Source organism: Cebidichthys violaceus, unplaced genomic scaffold (genome assembly GCF_023349555.1).
Source record: "Cebidichthys violaceus isolate CVI_PGR_0920_01 unplaced genomic scaffold, fCebVio1.0.p SCAF_11, whole genome shotgun sequence".
Classification (NCBI taxonomy): domain Eukaryota; kingdom Metazoa; phylum Chordata; class Actinopteri; order Perciformes; family Stichaeidae; genus Cebidichthys; species Cebidichthys violaceus.
The window spans coordinates 998606-1026361 of record NW_027176274.1 but is presented as its reverse complement, the minus strand read 5'-3'; the positions used below and the strand labels follow the sequence as shown (position 1 = coordinate 1026361).

The 27756-nt window shown below is 43.0% G+C and overlaps 3 protein-coding genes across 3 annotated transcripts; all 3 read left to right on the top strand.

Annotated features, from left to right (window-relative positions):
* Positions 1 to 8313: 8313 nt before the first annotated feature.
* On the top strand, positions 8314 to 9237 carry LOC137890102 (olfactory receptor 6N2-like). The gene has a single exon (XM_068734204.1). The coding sequence runs from the start codon at positions 8314 to 8316 to the stop codon at positions 9235 to 9237; it is 924 nt and encodes a 307-aa protein (XP_068590305.1).
* A 5140-nt stretch (positions 9238 to 14377) lies between these two features.
* On the top strand, positions 14378 to 15232 carry LOC137890090 (olfactory receptor 13C2-like). Its single transcript, XM_068734193.1, has one exon. It carries the CDS (start codon positions 14378 to 14380, stop codon positions 15230 to 15232), a length of 855 nt encoding a protein of 284 aa, XP_068590294.1.
* A 7474-nt stretch (positions 15233 to 22706) lies between these two features.
* LOC137890082 (olfactory receptor 11A1-like) lies at positions 22707 to 23627 on the top strand. Its single transcript, XM_068734182.1, has one exon. It carries the CDS (start codon positions 22707 to 22709, stop codon positions 23625 to 23627), a length of 921 nt encoding a protein of 306 aa, XP_068590283.1.
* The last annotated feature ends 4129 nt before the right edge of the window (positions 23628 to 27756 follow it).

Below are 27756 nucleotides of genomic sequence, written 5' to 3'. Positions count from 1 at the left end.
TTAATTTCACTGTTTGTTGGGGGGGCAATCGACATAAAAAAGAGCAAATTCTGAAGGGAACACCAAAGGTGCTGCCAAAAGTCAGGAAAGACTGAATAAAGGACGTGTTTGATGGGATGATTGTGTGTCGAGGAGTCGGATGAAAAGGGGCACTATGCCGGGGGGAAGAACGGGAGTCAAAGGTTGGTCGAGGTTGTGATCGGTTGGATGATTGGGGCCAAGGTTTTCTGTTTCATCATCCCCCAAAGTAACTTGACTGGACTCGGTGTGAATGGGCTTTTTGGATGTCACTATGGTGGCCTTGGATGTAGTTATGGTAAACTTGGTTAGACCAGCGGCCGAGAACTTTAATCGTGTGGTCTGGGATTCCTTGTCTGGAAGCGGTTGAAGTGACTCCAATGTGAAAGGAGTGACCAGGGTATAGATCGAGAGAAATCGGGAGGCATGGAAGAGCCAAGCCTTGAAAACACGGAATGAGTGCATGTAGGTTAGGTGAAAGAACGGGGTAACGGGGCACTGATGACGCAGTGGGTGGCTGGTGTGAAGGAGCCCCACTCAAGTTGCAAGCCAGAAAAGAGCATGCCACAAACACAAGGTAATAGAGCTCAGAGTCAATTGAACTGCTGGAAGCGGCCTGCGGCTTGGGATGCAAAGAGGACCTGATTTATATATATAGAAAACAGAGTTGCCAAACTGTAGAGTCAAATCCAAGATGGTGGATGTGTAGTAGTTCAGCTCAGCCATATGGGCAGGGAAGACTGAACAGTTTGTGTCGCAAAAAAAAAGGATAATTACACTGCTCTGAATAATCTTGAATCTTGAGCCAATGATTGTTTGAGCTGGGCTGAACCATAAGGTATCTCTTTAAGCTGAGTAGGTGTTCCAGGCACTCAAGCAACATTTCATCACAGCTCTTCTCCTGATCCTTCCTGAGGTTAGTTTCCCCAAACTTTTTGGGATGGGCATGTCAACAGCCTGAATAACTACTCCATAAGTGGCAACTACTATTAATATAACCATGAAGCTAATATATAAAAAAGTTGTAGGCAATGCTAGTGTATTGCCCTCGCCCTTGGCTAATGGAGCTTTTTCCACAGGTCACAGTTGTTACAGAGAGTTTGTCAAGCAGAAATGAGAGTGGACAGGGTCTTTGGCAGACTCAAGGGCAGGTGGTCATATCTGATGAGGCAGAAACACTATATCTGGTGAAGATATCCAGGATGAAGAATATAATGCTAGAAATGGAGTAAAAGACCTCAGAAGAATGGCCTAGGGACTGTACAGCAGCAGATCAATAGACTTCAAAAGATCGGCCTATGTACTGAAAAGTAGCAGATCAAGAGACTTCAGACGAACGTTCTGGGTATTGGAAAGCAGTGGAAAAAAACAGGATAGTTGCTCAGGAGGGCAAGCTTTAAAGAGCCACGGGAGTGATAGGGGCTACGCCTTCTTCTGGGTACTCCAACATGTAGGTACCCCTTGAAAATTGCAAGGTAAGACCCAATGAAATATAGTTGAAGGACATCAGGGTAGACTTGTTGGGTTCAGGAGATTCAGGATCAGGGGATCGAGTTGACTCAGGTAAGGCAGGCATCAGGGCTAGGAAGAAGGGTTTATTACTTAGAATTGTTGAGACTTGTAACGGGTGTGGTAAGGACCCAGAAGCAGTACGACGGACACACAGAATAGTTGAACAAAGTTTTATTTCAGGCAGAAGACACAACAGGCAAACAGTCTCGGATCAGCTCACATGGAGAAATCCACTCAGTGGAACGCCAAGCCGTCAGGGGAGAAGGCAGACAGAAACCAGAGGAAGCAGAGGCTATTCTCATGGTCGGGGACAGAAGGCTATGGCAATTTACCGGGGCAGAGGCAAGGCAAAAATCTCGTGGTCGGGGAGAGAAAGCTGATGCAAGGTGGAGAGGTCCAAACAGGCAGGGTGGTCAACGGGAAAACAGACTGAGGGTAAACACGGAAACTGAAGGGACTGCTCCAGATGTCCCAAAAGTCCAAAACATCTCAACAAGGGGAGCCGGTAGGGGCCCGGATGAGGGTTAGAACTCCTCCGAGGCCGCAGAGTCAGAGGAAGGCAAGGAAAGACCCTCATTGTCTGAACAGGGAGCCTGCTGGGTGTTCCCGGCAGGAGTTTTAGTCCTGGAAGGCTGGTCCGGGTGCTGTCGATGAAAACTGTCGATGAGTCGGGGGTCGCAGATGTTACGAGCCGGAACCCATTGCTTCTCCTCCAGACCATATCCTTCCCAGTCGACCAGGTACTCAAGACCTCATCCCCAGCGGCAGGAGCAAAGCAGACGATGAACCGTGTGGACAGGGCCTCCTTCAAAAAGGCGAGGGGGCGGAGGAGGAGCAGCTGGCACCAATGGACTCTCTCGGACAGGTTTGACCTTGGATACGTGGAATGTGGGGTGGATGCGCATGGCTCTGGGGAGCTTGAGCCTCACTGTCGATCAGAGGTTCAGAAAGTGCGGTCGACTACCACACCCTCTGACCCACCTGGTAGATGGGGGCTGGAGTGCGGTGTCGGCAGGAAAGCTCATTCTCCAACACGGGGAACAGAGGAGGCTGGAACCCATATGCGCACTGGAAGGATGACAAGCCTGTGGCAGAGCTGGTCAGGGTGTTGTGAGTGTATTCTACCCACATCAGCTGGCGGAACCAGGAGGCAGGATTCCGGGAGATCAAGCAGCAGAGGGCCGTTTTCATCTCCTGGTTCTTCCTCTCCGTCTGGCCGTTGGATTGGGGGTGAAAACCAGAGGACAGACTGACGGTGGCACCCAGCAGACCGCAGAATTCCCTCCAGAAGATGGAGGTGAACTGAGGACCTCGGTCGGAGACTACGTCGACTGTGATCCCATGCAGGCGGAAGATGTGCAGGGAGATGAGTTCTGCCGTCTCATTAGCAGACGGGAGTTTGGGCAGAGGAATAAAATGGGCCAGCTTTCTAAATCTGTCGACCACTGTTAGGATGGCGGTGTGGCCCTCAGATGGTGGTAGCCCAGTGACAAAGTCCAGGGAGATGTGGGACCACAGACGATGAGGCACTGGGAGAGGCTGCAGGAGTCCGGCTGGAGCCTGGTGAGAAGGCTTGTGTTGATTGCAGACTGGGCAGGAGTTGATGAATTCCCTGGTGTCCTCGTTGAACAAGACCCACCAGAAGCACTGCCGAAGAGCATCCTGGGTCCTATGGATGCCCGGGTGACAGGTAAGTTTTGAGGAGTTGGCCCACTGGAGGATGTTGGACTGAAGGGCCTGAGGGACGAATAGGCGGTTAGGAGGACACGCGCTGGGACCGGCTTGACCCTCAGTCGCGGCCCTCACTAATTCCTCAATCTCCCAGGTGGGGACAGCAACTTGGCAGGAGTCAGGAAGGATGGAAGAGGAGCCAGAGGTAGGTTCCTCCTCCCCCTGGAACTGACAGGAAAGGGCATCAGGCTTGACATTGCGGGACCCGGGGCGATAGGAGAGAGTGAAGTGGAACCTTGTGAAGAATAGAGACCACCTGGCCTGTCGAGAATTGAGTCTCTTGGCTGTGCGGATGTATTCAAGGTTTTTATGGTTGGTCCAAACCAGGAATGGGAGTTTGGTCCCCTCCAGCCAGTGACGCTGCTCCTCCAGGGAATGGCGTCTACTGCTAGTAGTTCCTGGTTGCCAATGTCATAGTTTCTGTCGGCGGTGGAAAGCCGAAGAGAGAAAAAGGTGTAGGGATGGTCAGCGGCAGAGCATTGGGACAGGACGCCCCCAAACCCCCACGTCGGAGGCATCCACCTCCACCTCAAATTGTCTGTCAGGGTCCGGGACTTAGAGGATGGGTGCGGAGGTGAACCTGGACTTAAGGTTCTGAAAGGCTTTCTTGGCTGCGGAAGTTCAAAGGAAGGGAATCTTGGAGGAGGTGTAATTCCTGATGAACCTCAAGAAGTTGGTGAACTCCAGGGAACATTGAAGCTGCTTGTGGGAGTTTGGGACAGACCAACCATAAGGACGGTGGGAAGGCAGAGACATGGCCTTGGACTTGTTGAATACCTCCTTAAAGCCCAAGTATTCAGCGGGGATCCATGAAAGTTCAGGCGTGGAGTTGATGAAATAGGAACCCTATGGTGCAGGGCTTGTTTCAGGCAGACTAGATGACAGGAGTGGCTCCAACCCCGAAAAGCCCCCGTAGTCCATTCGATGTGGGGGTTGTTTCGACGCAGCCAGGGTATCCCAGAATGAATGGAATGCGAGGGGTTTGCAGAATGTGGAAGCTGATGGTCTCGTGGTGGTTGCCGGACAGGAGCATGTGGACCGTAACGGTTTGATGTGTCACTGCCCCCAGAAGATGACCGTCAAGCGTGCTGGCCGGAACAGACTGGGGGAGTGGTATCGGGTGGATCCCCAACTGTATAGCAAGTCCTTCGTCCCAAATCCAGGAAGGTGGAAATAGTCTAGGGCCCCCCTGGTAAAAGTAGCTTGGCATGGAATAGTGGTCTTTGGCAGAAGGAGGGTTGGTAAACTGCTCGGCTTCGGTAAAAAGCCGGGCTCACCAGTGAACAAGGAGGTACTGGTGAGCCCGGGTTTTTACCCGGCAGTTGTGAGCAAAATGACCGGCCTGGCCTGGCGCCGCTCTCGTTCCTCCGTGGAAAGTCTAGGATGTCCCACTTGCATGGGTTTGGTCTTTCGAGGATCAGGGGTTGTTGGACGAGTGAGGCGAGAAGGTGAGTGTGATGCAGCGTGACGGGGGAGTATGGAAGCTGCCTAAACTTAACTCACTAGCTGTGATAAGTTGTGATCAGTTGTGATCAGTTATGATCAGTTGTAATACGTCCTCATCAGAAACAGACGTCGCTTCACAGGGAACTTCAGAGGAAACTTCTCATTTCTCTAAAAACATATTTCATGGTTTCCATGGAAACAACACGAGTGAAGGAAACGTGGATGTAAATAAGAGACTTTGAAGTCTTCACAGCTGGTTTCATATCTTCCTCTTTTTAATCCTTTAATCAAAACCAGACTGAAGATGAGAGAAATCTCTGAGGACCTCCAGGTGTTGTTGTGTCAGGTGACATCACACCAACACTGTTTGATGATGTCACTTTAAAGAATAATATTTTTTTCTGGGTTTTTTTCAGTGGAGGAAGTACTCACGTTTGATCGTTTACATAATTTAAAGTACTTATACCACACTTTAAAAATACTCAAAGTAAAAGTACAGTTTCTCCACCAAATCATGTTTCTACCTTTACACTAACTATTGGTTCACTCCGTCTGTATGTATTTCATGAACATATATATAAACATTTATCCCTCCTCTTCCTGCAGAAGTGCACTTTATTCTGACGATAAAACAAGAAGAAGAGTTCTAGTTGAGCCGGATCGTCATCAGAATGTCAGAAGTATTCCAGCAGAGCCATGACGTGACATCAAAACTCTTTCAGGAGGCCAAAGAGGTCAAAATGTGGTAAGAAGGTTGTGTGTGTGTGTGTGTGTGTGTGTGTGTGTGTGTGTGTGTGTGTGTGTGTGTGTGTGTGTGTGTGTGTCCGATCGGTATGATGCAATCTACTGAGATAACAACAGCTGATGAAACAGGAATGAGTGTCTAGTGTGTGTGGACCTCAGGGGACGGCCTGAGTACAGCCACTCTGCAAACAGCTAATTATTACCCAGTGGTCACAGTGTGGCGTCCTCAAGGGGCCTCAAGGGGCCTCAAGGGGCCTCAGTGATCAGAAACAACAAACAAACCAAGACACGGTAACTTGTGCTGTAATAGGTGATTATGTCAGAGGTGGTCAACAGGTCCACTCCTTTGTTCTTTGAGAGCAATTAAACTCATAAACACAACTGTTAGCAAACACTTCAACAACATCAATATAATAAAATAGAATAGAATATAATAGAATTTAATAGAATAGAATAGAATGTAATATAATATAATATAATGTAATATAATGTAATGTAATATAATATAATACAATACAATACAATACAATATGATACAGTTAGCTCCAGCAAGTGGCCTCAGAGACCAGGGAGTCTGGTCTCAATGAAGACTGGATGATATGTGGAGGAATTTTCAGCTTCTTCTCCACGTCAACTGTCATCACCTAGTCTTGCGCCGTGGACAGCAGACCAACAGAGCAGTTCTTGGGTAGCTTCTTTGGCTGCTCTCCCTATGTGACAAAAACGATTGTCTTGGCCGTAGCATGGGTGTATCAGCTGTTGCTGATATTGTTGTTGATTGCCTCAGCAATGGATTTGATGATTTATTTTTGTCTCCAGTGATATCACCCATTGCCCAGTGCTTTGGAGCAGCTTCCCAGGATGTGTTCAAGGTTCCACTTGGAGCACATGGGGCAGGTGTGTGTTTCTACTTTGCCCCATGTGAACAGGTTGAATGGGTTGAAGAGTACATTGTAGACACCTTGTATCAAGAACTGGATCCTCTGCTTCATTGCCTGTTCGTACTTCATCCAGGTATGCTTTTGTGTTCACGTCACCAAGATTAATCCTTTCTTGAGGAAGCCTGAGCTTGTTGATGTTCCCATACAACCTAATGCCGCTCAAGCTGTGTAGCAAGCAAAGCCATCTACGGAGATAGTTGCTCACATTGCATTAAAAGCATTGCGGTCTTAGGGGCCAGAGGATTCTTGGAAGTCCCAGTCTTGAAATTTCTGGGGAGCTGAGTTGTACACAGCTATCAACCAGGCATCAAGTTTGGCACGGGAAGCCTTGATGGCGTCTGTGTCCTTCAGGCTTTAGTTGAAGACCTACCAGAGGCTCTTCACTGTTTTTTTGTGACGGATGGGATTTGATCTTCTCTCACCCTGAAGCGAAACTTCCCTTCAGAACCAAGGATCAGGACCCTTTCGAAAATCCTGGGTCACCACACCTTTGTGTCAAAGGCCCCCTGGGTACCCCATTATGCCTCTCTTCTGCACCAGTGTGTTAATGTAGTTTTTACTCAACAGAAAGTTCGAGAGTCTCTTGGCCACAACCCTGAAGAAGATCTTGCTCTCCACACTAAGCAATAAGATAATTAAAAATGAATCAATGTTATTGTATATCTTCTCTTTTAGGATATATACCCGCTTAGTGTATCTCTGATCTTCCCTCTCTTTCAGGTCACCTTCAGGGCCCTCCAAAACAGGTGGAGTAACTTCAGACGGCACTTTTAAACCTTGTACGGCACTCTACTCGGGCCTGGTTTCGACCTAGATCTCGCCCTCCTCACCACTTCCTCCCATTCACTCAGGCAGGGCTCCTTCATACTGAAGTCTACCGTCAACCTTCATTTGAAAGAAATGCTACCTCTCTCTTGCCCTCTCGCTCGCCACCTTCTGTGGCTCTCCTCTCTCTGCAAGGTCAGGAGCTACTTTTAGGATCGCACGAAGATCGGATTATCAGGTCTGTAGCTTGCTTGAGTTCTTCATGTTGGAAGATGTGGATAGGGCTGTAACCCTGTCCATCCTGGTTGCCATTTGTCAGGGAGACACCCTCTCTACGTTTAAAAGTATGTTTAAAACTTTTTGATAAAGCTTAAAGTTAGAGCTGACTCAGGCTTGCCTTGGACCATCTTCCAGTAGGGTGGTCAGATCATAAAATGTTTCTTTTTGGCGTTATGGAACCAACAATATATTTTGTTGTTTAATTTTGGAGAGCTTGTTATCTCCACATATTTGCACAGCTTCCTACACAAGTCATGTCATGTTTATTGCCTAAGCGTTGTAATGTATGTTATGTTTACATTTGTAATTTGCTATATTTAATATCTTAAATAGTTTTAGGACTTTAAACTGTGTTAATAGGAAATTGTACAGTGTAACTTGAAGTTGAACCTGACTATCTATGTGTGTTGTATTGTGGTTAGTGCACATGCAGGTCATTGATCAGGGCCTTGCACCAACCCTTCGACAGTTATCAATGCAAAGTGGTAAACAAATGTATGTTTTAGGAGGCGCAAAAACATATTAAGAGAACACACATTGATGGAAACAAAGTTTAAGACCTATGGGTTCAGGCCTCCAGAGTTTGATAAAGTTATTCAAATGATAACTCTATGTGAAAGAATTAATGAAATCCATGGAGGGTGAAGAAAGGTCATAAGATAGTTCATCTGACTCAAACACTTCACTTTCTTATATCTGAAGATGAGCACACATCCAGTGCAGTCCGAGGTCAGGTATCTGTAAATGAATATGATAAATACATGTTCTATATTAATGCAATCTTCATAGTGAGGCTTCTTTTCTCAGTTTATTCATTGATGCTTGTTAAACAATCTACCATTCTTATGAAGTAAGGGTTTAAATTATGACACTTTTAATGGTTGATGAATTTAATGTAACATATATAACTCTTGGTGGGTATGTGGAAATGGGAAAATACAGGTATTTTTATTTTTTTATTATGTTTACAGTATATATTCTAACAATCTGCTTTAATTGCACCATTGTGTACCTTATTTTGATGCACAATAACCTCCATGAGCCAATGCACATTTTCTTTGCAGCTTTGCTACTGAACTCTGTTGTTTACAACACTGCTATGTACCCAAAGTTGTTAAGTGACATTTTATCTGAAAAACAGATCATATCATATTCAGCATGTCTCTCTCAGTTTTTTGTATATTACACCTTAAGTGCTTCAGATTTCTTCCTATTGTCAGCCATGTCTTATGACAGGTACGTACAGTATGTGGCTATGTGTAAACCTCTGCGATATCCAACCATCATGAGAAAAAGCACAGTGAGTAGTATTCTGGTTCTAGCTTGGCTTGTGCCTGCTGGTGAGATGGCAGTCTCAGTAACACTGGTTACTAACTCAAAACTCTGTAATTCAACTTTAGGAGCATTTTTTTGTAACAATTCCCTTTACAAACTCTTCTGTGAGAGTTCAAGAGCACTATTTATATTTGATGTGCTTGCGCTGCTTAACATGGCACTTTTCCCTTTGTTCTTCATACTGTTTACATATACCAGAATACTTATAATGTCCTATAGAAGTGGTAGAAATGTCAGGAAAAAAGCTGCACAGACTTGTTTACCCCACCTGATAGTTTTAATCTGCTTTTCATCTTTGTGTGGATATGATGTCATTATAATTCAACTGGGATCTGATTTACATTTCATGATGACTTTACAAGCGTTTTTCTATTATCCTCTATTAAATCCAGTTATATATGGACTAAAAATGAAAGAAATCTCTAAACACCTGAAGAGGTTGTTCTGTCAAGCCAAAGTGATGTAATGTATTAAATGTAATGTTACAGTAGTAGTGATGTTAATGATGCCAATGAGCACTTATTCCTCCTGTGATAATAATCCAGAGATGTGAATGCTCAGACCTTTTGGAAGGAGGAACAATCCTCTTTACTGTTCGTCATGGAAACAGAAAAGAGAATCTTCAGTTTGAACAATGCAATGACTACTCAATGTGCTGCAGTTATTCAACAATATATCTTTGTTACTGTCAGCTGCAGCTTTGTACGTCAGTCATGTGCAATCTGTAGAGGGAGCATGTCACTTTAAATGGCCTGTTCCAATGTTTCTCCCATCAATGTGACACATTTGTTTATCAAGTTTGATATAACAAATAGTGAACGGTGCATTGATGCCACTATGGGAAATCCACTCTGCAAGAAAAGGAAAACCAACAATTCAGCAACAACAAGAAACGTTTTAATGCTGCTGTTTTGTCCAGTACTCCCTCAAAAAGAGATTTTGAATTTCAATACGTCATATTTGTGGTGAAATAAAGGTTGAATTTAAAATATAGCAATCCCATCAACAGAAAATGAATAATAATAGAAATAAGGTACTGACAGCACATTTCATCAGTGCCAGAGATGTCAAGTATTGTCAGCTTCAACTGGCAGAAATCAGAAATGGTTTATTGCCAAGTTTGTTTGCACATACAAGGATTTGGAACTGTGATTAGTGCATGAAATTAAATACTTTGCAATAGTAGAAGACATGAATATAAAATTGTGAAAATTTACAATAAAGTATGATTTACAAACAAACAATATATGTTAAGTATGTTAAACTAAGTGTTAATAAAGTGTTAAGTGAAGAGTTGTAACTGTCTTGGAGATGTAAGAGTACGAGTCAGTGGGGGTCCAGAACAATTAAGCTTCTGGTTTAGCCATAAATAATGCAGGTTTTTCATGAATGAAAAATTAAACAAAGAACTGTCAAGAAGTAGACTGTGAGCATGTGATAGTTTTGGCAGGACAATACCATATCATATGTATAGAAAGTACAGGGTTTGAGGAGAGTCTGGCCTTATGAGAAATAGTTTACTGCTTGAATAATAAAACAACCATGCTGCTGGGAGCTGATGTCGTTTTTCCAAACAGTGTCTATAAAAGGAGGCTTTGATTAAAACTCAATGATGTCAGGCCAGCAGACCTTTGGATCTACATTGAATTGTGGTGTTTAGGGAAGGAGACAATAGTCTGCCAGTCCAGGGAACACTGTAAGCTCTTATAGCAACTGAAGATAAAATAAAAATGAGGAATCAGAAGATTCAAACTGCAAATGTATGCACTCCTCTGTTGCTCTTAGAGTGGAAATGACTAGGCTTTTTTCCTTCTCTTTTTAGAGAGCTGAGTTGAAAATTGTTGCTGATAAGGGCGGATAAAGTCCATTGAGAATGTTTCACTAACAGAGTCCTTGCCACTCGCCGTTTAAAGAAAGTGCATTGAGCAAATGAATATTGGATTGTAAACTTAAATTTAAGTTATGTTGCGTGGGTGAAGAAAGGCAGTTGGTGAATTATTGATCAGAAGAGAGGGTAGGCTCAAACACAATACTAAGAGTTACTGTTACTTGATCAAATTGGTGTCTATGTGGAGCAGGGCCAAAGACCAGCATCTCAGTAACCTACAATAATATCACATCAGGAATTTCTGTTCTAATATTATTGTAGGAAACACACGGTGGTCTTTCAGATCGATAAGATTTTCACTATGTGAGAGCCGGACCAGAGACACAAAAGTGAATTTCCAGCCTGTCAAGGAAATCTGTGGTATCTAAAGCCACCCTGAGATCTAGTAATAGAAGGACTGAGGTAGAATCAGGATTCACAGGCAGTGGGCCTGGGAGATGAAGAGCAGAGAGACGGGGCCTAAGGTGGTGGAGCTCTGGAGGACAGACGTGAGGAAAACCAGACGGGCAGAACCATTCTGGAGGTTTAACCAGATCGGTGGAGCCAGGGATCAGGAAATCAGGATGGAAGTCGGCAAGGGCAGCCAACGGCATGCATGGGCACTGTAAGGATGCACCTGAACTCCTGACTCATGTTGTAAAACACTTTGAGTGATTGCTATGCAGTCCATAGTACAGCTGGTTGATTTGGACGGAATCAAGCAAAGAAGGAACTGTCACAACAATGCTAGAGACACGGAGTGTCAGAGATCGTCATCTCTGAGAGCTTTGTGAGGCAATGAGCAAGTCACACCAAGTCCCAGTTTCCCCTAAATTAATGGATTGTTTAACAGAATTGAAGATCTCCCAAATGTATACCGGACAAAGCAAAAAGCCCAACAAACTGAGTCAACAGGTATAATTCACCTGCATGGCTGAGAAGAACCACAAGCAAGCATTTGAAGCCCTATGAAGGCTGTGTGTCCAGCAAAGACTGCACTACCTCTGCAACACAAAGACATAGTCAGCACCACCAAAGGGCAGGGAGGACAGACTGTAAAGACCTGATGTAGTCATCCATCCTTTAGACACAAACAAATCTTGTCTGTTTCATACCGCCGAAGGACAAACCTACCGATGCAAGCAACAGCTTCTCAGGAAGAGAAAATAGCAGTAAAAACGGGCTGATGGGCTGAAACCCAGAGGCATTCAAGACCCCTGAAATTGTTGAATTTTTTTTTTTTCTACAATTTATTTGAAAAGAAAAAGAAACTATCATTGTTCCAACACCAATGAACATGCACAAATAGAAGAAAATCAAGGACAATGCAAAAAAAGTCTCAAACCTTATTTCTGTTGTGGTCGTAGAAGGTCCGAGTAGACAAATAACTTATTTCTAATTCTTCCAACAGTCCGGCAACAGCTAACCTGACACGCCGAATGGTTTGTTAGACAGAACAATCTGAGATTCCCTCTTTGGAAACTATTTGGAAAAGTACAATCACTTTCAAAAACTACTTGGCAGGTGATTGGATGAACCATCTGTCAATCAAACTCTTACCAAAGCAGTAGTAGCAGCAGAAAAGCGGAAACATCTTTTCAATAGAGAAAAACTCTCCAGTTCTGATAGAACTGATGCTTTTTGCAGCATCTACAACTGAGTGATGGTGGAGATAAAGACAGCGGACTGCAACTCACCAAGCTAAAAGCAAAAAGTCCAGTCAGGATGGCCAGAAAATCCTCCGCGACCACCAGAACTTCAGAGATGAAATACATCTCTTTGAAAATACATTAGTTAGATGGCAAAGAGCGTCTCATCTCTAATCAGATACCAGCAGACCATCGCAACTACTCTGTTCTTGCAAAGTGGACTGCTTGTTGTGGACAACTCAGCGGTCCACTTACAGCTGACTGAGCTACCAAGCTGATGGCTATTTTATTTTTTATTTTATTAGACTATATTTGTCCCCATAGCACACGGGGAGCTGCAATGGGGACAGTGTCTTGCTCAAGGACACTTTGACTCAGCTCAGCTCATGTCCCTCCCAGTCAAGGATCGAACGGCCGACCCTCCGGTTCCCAGACAACCCTCTTAGCCTAGTGAGCTAATCGCCCCGAATAGTGATCTGCGAGCGCTTTATCTTACATCGAGCCCCTTTTCCTCCAAAGTAATTGGCTGGATTGAAAAATGTCTACTACTACTACCACCAACTACATACTTGAACAGGAAGTGACCACATCTGGACTGAAGAGTGACGTAGAGATGCCGTATACGTCTCTGGTAGAGACCTCTCAATCACTTTGTAGCCCCGCCCCTTAAGCATCCCCTGCTTTATGGTCAGTTTGACTCTAAATGGACCATAATGTACTAAATGAACATCATGCTGTATTGAAGAAGACTGTAAACTAGAGATTGAGACCATAAACTCATGTTTACAATGTTTACTGAGGGAATAAATCAAGAGAGAAGTAGAGTCATTTTAGACTAGACTTCTATACAACCAGAGGAGTCGCCCCCTGGTGGGCACTAGAGAGAATGCAGCTTTAACACATGAAGCTTTGACTTCACTCTTCAGAACTGGAGGTTGCCGCCTGACTAGACTCTTGTGGCTAGAGCTAAAGTTGGTAAAATTCATCCTCTGGTTCGGGGTGAATATCCATCTAGAGCAGAGGTCTTCAACGTTTTTCAGGCCAAGGATCCCCAAACTGATAGAGAGATGGAGCAGGGCCTCCCTACTATATACAGTATATTTTATAAAATTGTGTTTTATATTAAACTGGGCCTAGCGCCATGTATAAACATACCTTGTTATTGTGCATTCAATACTAAGCTATTCAAATAATACACAGGTTCATATATTCATGTTTATATTTTAAAGGTACAGTCAGTAAGGTGGCCGTGCCACTGCCATTTAGAAACATACATTGTATGATAATCCTGCACACAAGCTATTCCAATTGACGTTTTTATTTTAAACATAAATGTGGATATGAAAATGAGTGATGGCCTATTAGTACCACTGCCATGCATAAACATACCTGTTATCTTGCATACAATACTGAACTATTAAAATAATGGACAGATTCATGTTTAGAAAAAAAAAAGAAAATTGTTTAATCAACCAAAAATTTCGCGGACCCCCTAGGGGTCACGGACCCCGTGTTGAAGACCTCTGATCTAGAGGCTGTGATGAGTTAAATCACCCAGAACTTCAGAGCAACTCTGTTGAATTAAAAGTGCAAAGGGAGTGTATGATTTGTCAGCCGTCAACCGTTGTATGAAGATACGTTGGATTTGCTGTCTATTAATGGTGCTTTTGTGTTTCATTTTTCTGTATTTAGTAGTGAAAGTGGGTAATGTCACAGTTTTACCTGATTGGGGAACAGTGGTTGTAAAATATATAGAATATATCTGTAAAAGTTCTGTCCTCCATGACAACAGAACTTGTTGGGTCACTGAAGATTACATCACCAGCTTTGGGTCCCCAGAAACGTTGCGTAGGCCTCCAGAGTTTGATAAAGTTGTTTACATGTTGGTAGATCTTGTTATAGAGTTGTAATTAGATCCATGGAGGGTGAAGGAATCTTATAACAAAAAACCATCCGCTGAGCCGAAACAGTTCACTTTCAGAATTCTGGAGGTAGGTGAAGGTAACTGTAAGTTAAACGATCTAAAAGGTAATAGTTTTTTGATTCACATGTTTCATAACCTGCCTGGTTGATTTTCTTTGAAATCATTAATGGATGCTGATTTAAATGTGACATATGTAACTTTTGGTGGGCATGTGGATCTGCCTAAGTACAGATATGTTTATTTTGTGATCATGTTTACAATATATATTCTAATAATCTGCAGTAATTCTACTATTGTGTGCATTATAGTGATTCACAAAAACCTCCATGAGCCTATGTACGTATTTATTGCAGCTTTATTAATCAACTCTGTTCTTTACAGCACAGCTATCTACCCAAAGCTTCTGATTGACTTTTTATCTGAGAAACAGATCATATCTTACTCGGCCTGTCTCTTCCAGTGTTTTCTTTATTACTCTTTAGATGGTTCAGAGTTCTTGCTGTTGTCAGCCATGGCCTATGACAGATATGTGTCTATATGTAAACCTCTGCAATATCCAACCATCATGAGAAAAACAACCGTCTGTATCTTTCTGGCTGTAGCTTGGTTTGTTCCTGCAGGTCAGATTGCAGTTCCAGTCACACTTAGTGCTGATACCAAACTCTGTAGCTTTACATTGAAAGGAATCTTTTGCAACAATTTAATTTACAAACTTCACTGTTTGAGCTCCACAGTACTATCTGTGTACGGTGTGATTGTTTTATTTAATGTAATCCTTTTCCCTGTGATTTTCATACTTTTTACATACACTAAAATATTTATAATAACCTACAAAAGTTGTGGGGAAGTCAGGAGCAAAGCTGCACAGACCTGTTTACCTCACCTGCTGGTTTTGATCAACTTTTGTAGTTTGGTTACGTATGATGTCATTACAGTTAAACTGGAATCTGAGTTTCCGAAAACTGTCTTAAAAACATTTTATAATGACTTTACAAGTGATTTTGTATCATCCTCTCTTTAATCCGATCATATACGGACTGAAAATGAAAGAAATTTATAAACACCTGAGAGGATTGTTCTGCAAAATGGTCTAATGCAGAAGTGTCTCAATCTTTTTCCAGTCAAGGACCCTTAATAAGATGGAGAATATACTGGAGACTCCCTGCATGTCCTTTGAATATAGTTATGTGAAAGAACAACACAGGAGAAATGTATTAGACAGATATTAGACATGTGATTGTAAGAGTTAAAGAGTTCTTAGATTAGAATGTAATCTATATTTTTAAATATAAAATAGATATACTTTATATTTGATTCTATCAACACTCTGAAATGTTTGTTTTTGATGAACTTTATTGACATCATTGTTTCTGGGTGTCTCGTTAAATCAACAGCGTTGACAGCAGGAGCGTGTGCTTCTGTCATTTGGTGCCCTGAGAGGCAAAGTGGAGTCAAATTCTATCAGGAGAGACATTAACAACATAAACCACACTGTTGTTGCTGTCAAACAATAATCACTTCTTTCATGATACTGATGAGTTTTCTCTTTGACTTTTGTTTTTCAGTGTTTGTCAGTATATCAAAAACGTGGTTTTGAATTGTATTGTGAAAAATTAAAAAGAATAAATCAAAGAAAGCATTTTGTTATTATTACCACTATTTGTAGACTTTGATCATTTACAGTGTGCAGCTGCCTCATATTCATGAAAACAAAGGAGCCTCAGATGGGTAATCAAACACTCAGTGTGAAGATAATAACGAGTCTGAGCTGAAGGAGGTTCTGGTGAACCTGCATGAGTTCATCTGGTTTCACCAGAATCCAACCCGGTGGCTCCGATGACGAGCATTAAGAATAACTCTATAGAAACATATCATATCATATCATATTATATTACATTATATCATATCATATCATATAATATCATATTTTATTATATTATATTACATTATATCATATAATATCATATTATATTATATCATATAATACTATATTATATTATATCATATTATATTATATCATATCATATCATATCATATCATATCATATTATATTATATCATATTATATTATATTATATTACATTATATCATATAATATCATATTATATTATATTAAATTATATCATATAATATCATATTATATTATATTATATCATATTATATTATATTATATTACATTATATAATATCATATCATATCATATAATATCATATTATATTATATCATATTATATTATATTATATTAAATGATATCATATAATATCATATTATGTTATATCATATTATATTATTGAGGTTCTTGAGGACGCCACACTGTGACCACTGGGTGATAATTAGCTGTTTGCAGAGTGGCTGTACTCAGGCCGTCCCCTGAGGTCCACACACACTAGACACTCATTCCTGTTTCATCAGCTGTTGTTATCTCAGTAGATTGCATCATACCGATCGGACACACACACACACACACACACACACACACACACACACACACACACACACACACACACACACACACACACACAACCTTCTTACCACATTTTGACCTCTTTGGCCTCCTGAAAGAGTTTTGATGTCACATCGTGGCTCTGCTGGAATACTTCTGACATTCTGATGACGATCCGGCTCAACTAGAACTCTTCTTCTTGTTTTATCGTCAGAATAAAGTGCACTTCTGTAGGAAGAGGAGGGATAAATGTTTATATATATGTTCATGAAATACATACAGACGGAGTGGACCAATAGCTAGTGTAAAGGTAGAAACATGATTTGGTGGAGAAACTGTACTTTTACTTTGAGTATTTTTAAAGTGTGGTATAAGTACTTTATATTATGTAAACGATCAAACGTGAGTACTTCCTCCACTGAAAAACCCCCCGAAAAAGTGACATCATCGAACAGTGTTGGTGTGATGTCACCTGACATAACAACACCTGGAGGTCCTCAGAGATTTCTCTCATCTTCAGTCTGGTTTTGATTAAAGGATTAAAAAGAGGAAGATATGAAACCAGCTGTGAAGACTTCAAAGTCTCTTATTTACATCCATGTTTCCTTCACTCGAAATCACTCGAAACATGTTTTTAGAGAAATGAGAAGTTTCCTCTGAAGTTCCCTGTGAAGTGACGTCTGTTTCTGATGAAGACGGATCACAACTGATCACAACTGATCACAACTGATCACAGCTAGTGAGTTAAGTTTAGGCAGCTTCCATACTCCCCCGTCACTCTGCATCACACTCACCTTCTCGCCTCACTCGTCTAACAACCACTGATTATACGCCGATCCACCTGTCTCCTCGAGAGACCGAACCCATGCAAGTGGGATGTACTAGACTCTCCACAGAGGAACGAGAGTGCTGCCAGGCCAGGCCGGTCATTTTGCTCACAACTGCCCGGTAAAAACCCGGGCTCACCAGTAAACAAGGAGGTACTGGTGAGCCGAGCAGTTTAACGACCCTCCTTCTGCCAAAGACCACTATTCCATGCCAAGCTACTTTTGCTACCGTCACTACCTGGTCTGTCCCAAACTCCCACAAGCAGCTTCAATGTTTCCTGGAGTTTGTCAACTTCTATCGGAGGTTCATCAGGAATTAAAGCTTGGTAGCTTCCCCAATCACTGCCCTCACCTCCTCCAAGATTCCCTTCCTTTGGACTGCCGCAGCCAAGGAAGCCTCTCAGAACCCTAAGTACAGGTTCACCTCAGCACCCATTCTCTAAGTCCCGGACCCTGACAGACAATTTGCGGTGGAGGTGGATGCATTCTACGTGGGGGTTTGGGGGCGTCCTGTCCCAATGCTCTGCCACTGACCATCCCTACGCTTTTTTCTCTCTTCGGCTTTCCCACGCCGAGAGAAAATATGACATTGGCAACCAGGGAACTACTAGCAGTGAAGCTGGCCCTGGAGGAGTGGCGTCACTGGCTGGAGGGGACCAAACTCCCATTCCTGGTTTGGACCAACCATAAGAACCTTGAGTACATCCACAAAGCCAAGAGACTCAATTCTCGACAGGCCAGGTGGTCTCTATTCGTCACACGGTTCCACTTCACTCTCTCCTAACGCCCCGGGTCCCACAATGTCAAGCCTGATGCCCTTTCCTGTCAGTTCCAGGGGGAGGAGGAACTTACCTCTGGCTTCTCTTCCATCCTTCCTGACTCCTGCCAAGTTGCTGTCCTAACCTGGGAGATTAAGGAATTAGTGAGGGCCGCAACTGAGGGTCAAGCCGGTCCCAGCGCGTGTCCTCCTAACAGCCTATTCGTCCCTCAGGCCCTTCAGTCTGACGTCCTCCAGTGGGCCCACTCCTCAAAACTTACCTGTCACCCGGGCATCCAAAGGACCCAGGATGCTCTTCAGCAGTGCTTCTGGTGGGTCTCGTTCAACGAGGACACCAGGGAATTCATCAACTCCTGCCCAGTCTGCAATCAACACAAGCCTTCTCACCAGGCTCCGGCCGGACTCCTGCAGCCTCTCCCAGTGCCTCATCGTCTGTGGTCCCACATCTCCCTGGACTTTGTCACTGGGCGCCCACCATCTGAGGGCCACTCCGCCATCCTGACAGTGATCGACAGATTTAGCAAGCTGGCCCATTTAATTCCTCTGCCAAAACTCCTGTCTGCTAATGAGACGGCAGAACTCATCTCCCTGCACATCTTCCGCCTGCATGGGATCACAGTTGACGTAGTCTCCGACCGAGGTCCTCAGTTCACCTCCATCTTCTGGAGGGAATTCTGCGCTCTGCTGGGTGCCACCGTCAGTCTGTCCTCTGGTTTTCACCCCCAATCCAACGGCCAGACGGAGAGGAAGAACCAGGAGATGAAAACGGCCCTCTGTTGCTTGGTCTCCCAGAATCCTGCCACCTGGTCCCGTCAGCTGATGTGGGTAGAATACACTCACAACACCCTGACCAGCTCCGCCACAGGCTTGTCATACTTCCAGTGCGCATATGGGTTCCAGCCTCCTCTGTTCCCCGTGTTGGAGAAGGAGCTTTCCTGCCCTTCAGTCGAGACTATGAACCGCAGTTGCCGCCAGACCTGGACAAAGGCCAGAGCAACCCTGCTCGACACCGCACTCCAGCCCCCATCTACCAGGTGGGTCAGAGGGTGTGGTTGTCGACCGCACCCTCTGACCCTCTGATCGACAGTGAGGCTCAAGCTCCCCAGATCCATGTGCATCCACCCCATGTTCCACGTATCTAATGTCAAACCTGTCCGAGAGAGTCCATTGGTGCCAGCTGCTCCTCCTCCGCCCCCTCGCCTTTTCGAAGGAGGCCCTGTCTACACGGTTCATCGCCTGCTTCGCTCCTGCCGCTGGGGATGAGGTCTTGAGTACCTGGTCGACTGGGAAGGATACGGTCCGGAGGAGAGGCAATGGGTTCCGGCTCGTAACATCTGCGACCCCCGACTCATCGACAATTTTCATCGACAGCACCCGGACCAGCCTTCCAGGACTAAAACTCCTGCTGGGAACACCCAGCAGGCTCCCTGTTCAGAAAATGAGGGTCTTTCCTCGCCTTCCTCTGACTCTGCGGCCTCGGAGGAGTTCTAACCCTCATCCGGGCCCCTACCGGCTCCCCTTGTTGAGATGTTTTGGACTTTTGGGACATCTGGAGCAGTCCCTTCAGTTTCCGTGTTTACCCTCAGTCTGTTTTCCCGTTGACCACCCTGCCTGTTTGGACCTCTCCACCTTGCATCAGCTTTCTCTCCCCGACCACGAGATTTTTGCCTTGCCTCTGCCCCGGTAAATTGCCATAGCCTTCTGTCCCCGACCATGAGAATAGCCTCTGCTTCCTCTGGTTTCTGTCTGCCTTCTCCCCTGACGGCTTGGCGTTCCACTGAGTGGATTTCTCCATGTGAGCTGATCCGAGACTGTTTGCCTGTTGTGTCTTCTGCCTGAAATAAAACTTTGTTCAACTATTCTGTGTGTCCGTCGTACTGCTTCTGGGTCCTTACCACACCCGTTACAAGCCTCAACAATTGCAAGTAATAAACACTTCTTCCAAAAATGCTAGCCCTGATGCCTGCCTTACCTGAGTTAACTCGATTCCCTGATCCTGAATCTCCTGAACCCAACAAGTCTTTAATGGTGCAGTTGATTACCCACCCTGATGTCCTTCAACTATATTTCATTGGGTCTTACCTTGCAATTTTCAAGGGGTACCTACATGTTGGAGTACCCAGAAGAAGGCGTAGCTCCTATGGCTCCCGTGGCTCTTTAAAGCTTGCCCTCCTGAGCAACTGTCCTCTTTTTTTCCGCTGCTTTCCAATACCCAGAACGTTCGTCTGAAGTCTCTTGATCCGCTATTTTCAGTACATAGGCCGATCTTCTGAAGTCTATTGATCTGCTGCTGTCCAGTCCCTAGGCCGTTTTTCTGAAGTCTTTTACTCCATTTCTAGCATTATATTCTACATCCTGGATATCTTCACCAGATATAGTGTTTCTGCCTCATCAGATATGACCACATGCCCTTGAGTCTGCCAAAGACCCTGTCCACTCTCATTTCTGCTTGACAAACTCTCTGTAATAATTGTGACCTGTGGAAAAAGCTCCATTAGCAAAGGGCGAAGGCGATACACTAGCATTGCCTACAAGTTTTTTATATATTAAGTTCATGGTTATATTATTAGTAGTTGCCACTTATGGAGTAGTTATTCAGGCTGTTGACATGCCCATCCCAAAAAGTTTGGGGAAACTAACCTCAGGAAAGATCAGGAGAAGAGCTGTGATGAAATGTTGCTTGAGTGCCTGGAACACCTACTCAGCTTAAAGAGACCACTGAAGTTCCTAAGTTCAGTTCTTAAAAACTGTGAGACTCAATACCTTATGGTTCAGCCCAGCTCAGACAACCATTGGCTCAAGATTCAAGATTACTCAGAGCAGTGTAATTATCCATTTATTTTTTTTGCGACACAAACTGTTCAGTCTTCCCTGTTCGTATAGCTGAGCTGAACTACTACACATCCACCATCTTGGATTTGACTCTACAGTTTGGCAACTCTGTTTTCCATATATATATAAATCAGGTCCTCTTTGCATCCCAAGCCGCAGGCCGCTTCCAGCAGTTCAATTGACTCAGAGCTCTATTACCTTGTGTTTGTGGCATGCTCTTTTCTGGCTTGCAACTTGAGTGGGGCTCCTTCACACCAGCCACCCACTGCGTCATCAGTGCCCCGTTACGCCGTTCTTTCACCTTACCTACATGTGCTCATTCCGTGTTTTCAATGCTTGGCTCTTCCATGCCTCCCGATTTCTCTCGATCTATACCCTGGTCACTCCTTTCACATTGGAGTCACTTCAACCGCTTCCAGACAAGGAATCCCAGACACACGATTAAAGTTCTCGGCCGCTGGTCTAACCAAGTTTACCATAACTACATCCAAGGCCACCATAGTGACATCCAAAAAGCCCATTCACACCGAGTCCAGTCAAGTTACTTTGGGGGATGATGAAACAGAAAACCTTGGCCCCAATCATCCAACCGATCACAACCTCGACCAACCTTTGACTCCCGTTCTTCCCCCCGTCATAGTGCCCCTTTTCATCCGACTCCTCGACACACAATCATCCCATCAAACACGTCCTTTATTCAGTCGTTCCTGACTTTTGGCAGCACCTTTGGTGTTCCCTTCAGAATTTGCTCTTTTTTATAACAAACAGTGAAATGAAATATCCGCCCTTGAAGACTTTTTAATATATGTTTGAAGAGGATGTGTTTGCATGTGATGTCAGTGTGTCCTGAACTCTGTGACCTCAAAAGTGTGCAACACCAAATAATGGAAAATTTCAAATACTAGAAACACTTGATACATTTAGAAGTCTGGACTTGGGTATAACTTGGCAACACGAGAGTCAAACACATGTAGTCTGTTTGTGACACACCGTATCTCCCTTTGGACCTTGTGTGCACAGGTTGTTGTTCTCAGTTCTGGAGAACAACATGATAAAAGTGCAGCAGCTTCCTCAGTGTGCTCTAGGTCAGGGGAGGATGCAGTGTATTTACTACACTGATGCAGAGACTGTTGACTGAATGTCTTTATGACTTTATGAGCTGAAGAGACCACAGGACTGGTATGAACACTATTAACGGTATATTTTGTTGATACTTGTTGATATATGTACTATGGACAACTTCCATAAACTGTGAAAGCTTTTCAAACTGGTTGATAACAGCTGTGACTCTGTCTGTGAATAATGTTAATGTTTTCCCTTGTGAGCCTTGGTAACCTGGATACATCTATTCTCCATTCATTGAACTGAAATATAATATGTAATAAGTTTGAAATATGCAATGAAGTTGTTTACATGTTGGCAGCTTTTCCTTTGCAGAGTGTAATGAGCTTCATGGAGGCTGAAACAGTCAGATAAAAACAGGCCACATTTCTCTGTTTGTGTGTTTGCTGGTGCACATCAAGGTACGGATGACTGAATCAAATCGTGTGATGCAGGTGGTATGAGACTTCTAGTCAGGCACCTGTTTCATCTATTAACATTTAGTTTTGTCCTGAATGGATAATGAATTAAATGTGACATATATAACTTTTGGTGGGCATGTGGAAGTGAACAAATATGGATTTCTGTACTTTGTGATCATGTTTACAGCATATATTCTAATAATCTGCAGTAATTCTACTATTGTGTGCATTATAGTGATTCACAAAAACCTCCATGAGCCTATGTACGTATTTATTGCAGCTTTATTAATCAACTCTGTTCTTTACAGCACTGCTATCTACCCAAAGCTTCTGAATGACTTTTTATCTGAGAAACAGATCATATCTTACTCAGCCTGTCTCTTCCAGTGGGTTATATATTACACTCTGGCTGGTTCAGAGTTCTTGCTGTTGTCAGTCATGGCCTATGACAGATATGTGTCTATATGTAAACCTCTGAAATATCCAACCATCATGAAGAAAAACACTGTTAAAATCCTCCTGATCTTAGCTTGGATTGTGCCTGCCTGTCAGATGTCAGTGCTGATACCGCAAAGTGCTTCTATAAAACTCTGTAGCTTTACTTTGAAAGGAATCATTTGCAACAGCACAGTTCACAAACTTCACTGTGTGAGATCACAACTGCTGAATATATTTGGCTTGATCGTGCTTGTAGATGTGGTACTCCTCCCTTTGCTCTTCATAGTTTTTACATACGCAAAGATATTTATAATAACCTATCGAAGCAGCAGAGAAGTCAGGAGCAAAGCTGCACAGACCTGTTTACCTCACCTGCTGGTTCTAATCAGCTTTTCTTGTTTGGCTACGTATGATGTTCTTTTGGCTCGACTGGATGATAATTTTCCCAAAACTTTACAATTTATATTGAGTTTACAAATGATTTTGTATCATCCTCTCTTTAATCCGATCATATACGGACTGAAAATGAAAGAAATTTATAAACACCTGAGAGGATTGTTCTGCAAAACGGTCTAATGCAGAAGTGTCTCAATCTTTTTCCAGTCAAGGACCCTTAATAAGATGGAGAATATACTGGAGACTCCCTGCATGTCCTTTGAATATAGTTATGTGAAAGAACAACACAGGAGAAATGTATTAGACAGATATTAGACATGTGATTGTAAGAGTTAAAGAGTTCTTAGATTAGAATGTAATCTATATTCATTGTGTTGTGTAAATCAGTCAGAACACATGAAATGAAACTATCTAGTCTCAACAATTCTGAGTGATAAAGAGATCATTGACACTGTGGCCTGTAGGTAATGCATGTAGCATGTAGCATGTAGCATGAAGCGTCCATGAGCCACAGTATCAAGCACCATCAACTCCAACAATGTGATCGTAATAATTAAAAACGCTCCAACACTAAATACAGAGCGCTTCTTCAGGCTGACTTAACAACACAACACAACATTTTTATTCTATCAACACTCTGAAATGTTTGTTTTTGATGAACTTTATTGACATCATTGTTTCTGGGTGTCTCGTTAAATCAACAGCGTTGACAGCAGGAGCGTGTGCTTCTGTCATTTGGTGCCCTGAGAGGCAAAGTGGAGTCAAATTCTATCAGGAGAGACATTAACAACATAAACCACACTGTTGTTGCTGTCAAACAATAATCACTTCTTTCATGATACTGATGAGTTTTCTCTTTGACTTTTGTTTTTCAGTGTTTGTCAGTATATCAAAAACGTGGTTTTGAATTGTATTGTGAAAAATTAAAAAGAATAAATCAAAGAAAGCATTTTGTTATTATTACTGCTATTTGTAGACTTTGATCATTTACAGTGTGCAGCTGCCTCATATTCATGAAAACAAAGAAGCCTCAGATGGGTAATCAAACACTCAGTGTGAAGATAATAACGAGTCTGAGCTGAAGGAGGTTCTGGTGAACCTGCATGAGTTCATCTGGTTTCACCAGAATCCAACCCGGTGGCTCCGATGACGAGCATTAAGAATAACTCTATAGAAACATAACATATCATATCATATTATATGATATCATATCATATCATATTATATTATATCATATTATATTATATCATATCATATCATATCATGTATCATATTACATTATATCATATCATATCATATTATATTATATTACATTATATATTGTCATATTATATCATATAATATCATATTATGTTATATCATATCATATTATTGAGGTTCTTGAGGCCGCCACACTGTGACCACTGGGTGATAATTAGCTGTTTGCAGAGTGGCTGTACTCAGGCCGTCCCCTGAGGTCCACACACACTAGACACTCATTCCTGTTTCATCAGCTGTTGTTATCTCAGTAGATTGCATCATACCGATCGGACACACACACACACACACACACACACACACACACACACACACACACAGACACACACACACACACACACAACCTTCTTACCACATTTTGACCTCTTTGGCCTCCTGAAAGAGTTTTGATGTCACATCGTGGCTCTGCTGGAATACTTCTGACATTCTGATGACGATCCGGCTCAACTAGAACTCTTCTTCTTGTTTTATCGTCAGAATAAAGTGCACTTCTGCAGGAAGAGGAGGGATAAATGTTTATATATATGTTCATGAAATACATACAGACGGAGTGGACCAATAGCTAGTGTAAAGGTAGAAACATGGATTTGGTGGAGAAACTGTACTTTTACTTTGAGTATTTTTAAAGTGTGTTATAAGTACTTTAAATTATGTAAACGATCAAACGTGAGTACTTCCTCCACTGAAAAACCCCCCGAAAAAGTGACATCATCAAACAGTGTTGGTGTGATGTCACCTGACACAACAACACCTGGAGGTCCTCAGAGATTTCTCTCATCTTCAGTCTGGTTTTGATTAAAGGATTAAAAAGAGGAAGAAATGAAACCAGCTGTGAAGACTTCAAAGTCTCTTATTTGCATCCATGTTTCCTTCACTCGAAATCACTCGAAACATGCTTTTAGAGAAATGAGAAGTTTCCTCTGAAGTTCCCTGTGAAGCGACGTCTGTTTCTGATGAAGACGGATTACAACTGATCTCAGCTGATCAAAACTGATCACAACTGATCACAGCTAGTGAGTTAAGTTTAGGCAGCTTCCATACTCCCCCGTCATTCTGCATCACACTCACCTTCTCGCCTCACTCGTCCAACAACCCCTATTAGCCAATTGTCCCTTTTAATCTCATCTTTCCCAAACAATATCTCCCAATATCTAAGGGCTGGGAGGCTGAATTTGGACAGTAGCATCCCCTCACAGCCTGCATCCAACTGTATGAAAATGGAAAGGATTGGACAAAGTGCAATATTTGGTTCCCACACCAATTAAGCTCAATTGACCTGTTTTGACTCAAAATGAAAAAGTCCTCCAATTTGCTTGAAACTCTGCTCACGTTTTGGCCTGTTCCCAGGCATGCAACATTTCAAGTTTCAGCCTCACAATCCATAGCAAACTGGAGATATTGGTGGGGGAAAATGGGATTAAAAGGGACAATTGGGTTAGGACAGATGAGAACAAAAGGGACAATATGTTTGGGACAATTCAGGTAAATCTGGGCCAATTCAAATGGAGGAGGAATGTCCATTTTTTGAGTTATAAGGATTTAGCCTTACAAATCAGTTCCCACGCCAATTAAGCCCAATTTTGGCCCGCCCTTTGGGCTGGGCAGCCCTTCGGGCTGGACACCTTCGGGCTGAGGAGATATTGGTTGGGAAAGATGGGAACAAAAGGGACAATTGGGTCAGGGCAATTGGGTATTAATCCTCTCCAATACAAATGTAGGAGGAATGTCCGTTTTTTGAGTTATAAGGATTTAACCTTATAACTCACCAAAAACTGACATTTCTCATACATTTGAATGGGCCAAGATTGAGGGCAATTGTCCCAATTTTTACACAGAAAAAGTGCTCCAAAGCCCCGCAGGGTTGGGGGGCAATTGTCCCGACTTTTACCCAGAAAAAGTGCTCCAAAGCATGCAAAAGCTGGGGACAATTGCCCAAAATTTTGGCCCATTCAAATGGAGGAGGAATGTCAGTTTTTCGAGTTATAAGGATTATCCTTATAACTCAAAAAACTGACATTCCTCCTCCATTTGACTGGACTGACAATAGGCCCAAATGTCCCCCAGCCCTGCGGGGTTTTGGAGCACTTTTTCTGGGTAAAAGTGGGGACAAATGCCCCCCAACCCTGCAAGGCTTTGGAGCACTTTTTCTGGGTAAAAGTTGGGACAAATGCCACCTAACCCTGCGGGGCTTTAGAGCACTTTTTCTGGGTAAAAGTTGGGACAATTGCGCTCAACCTTGGCCCATTCAAATGTATGAGAAATGGCAGTCTTTAAGGGTTAATCCTAATTAATCGAAAAATAAAACTGACATTCCTCCTCCATTTGAATGGACTTTCAAATAGGCCCAATTGTCCCCCAGCCCTGCCGGGTTTTGGAGCACTTTTTCCGGGTAAAAGTTGGGACAATTGCCCATATTCTGGGCCCATTCAAATGTAGGAGAAATGGCATTTTTTCGAACGTTCCCTTATAAAGCGAAAAACTGACATTCCTCCTAAATCTTTTATCCCAATTGTCCCAGCCAATATCTCCCCAGCCCAAAGGGCTAGGAGGCTGATATTTGAACTGTACCATCTCCTCAAAGCCTGGATCCAACGGTATGACAATGGAAAGGATTGGACAAAGTTAATCTTTTTGACTTGTCAGTCAATTCAGCCCAGATCATAGATTTGCCTTTTTTGACTTAAAAATCAAGGTCCTCCGATTTGCTTGAAACTCTGCTCACATGTTGGCCTGTTCCCAGGCATGCGATATTTCAAGTTTCAGCCTCATAATCTATAGCAAACTGGAGATATTGGTTGGGGTAAATGGGAACAAAAGGGACAAGTGGGTTGGGACAATTCAGGTAAATCATTTTTTCTCATTTGTCTCTTATTTTTTACTACTTTAAAACAAGGTAACGAAACGGATCCTTTTCATATTCAAAGAGGGTCATGTGAATTTAAAATGCCTAAAGTTTCGTGCTCGTTGAAACTTTAGGCATTTGGTGCCATATTCCCTTATATTTCGTCAAAATATGAGCTATGATAAAATCGACATAATATCTCAAATATTG

What these genes read in the sequence shown, in the direction of transcription:
- LOC137890102 (XM_068734204.1), top strand. Translation starts at nt 8,314, where the DNA reads ATGGTTGATGAATTTAATGTAACATATATAACTCTTGGTGGGTATGTG.
- LOC137890090 (XM_068734193.1), top strand. Translation starts at nt 14,378, where the DNA reads ATGGATGCTGATTTAAATGTGACATATGTAACTTTTGGTGGGCATGTG.
- LOC137890082 (XM_068734182.1), top strand. Translation starts at nt 22,707, where the DNA reads ATGGATAATGAATTAAATGTGACATATATAACTTTTGGTGGGCATGTG.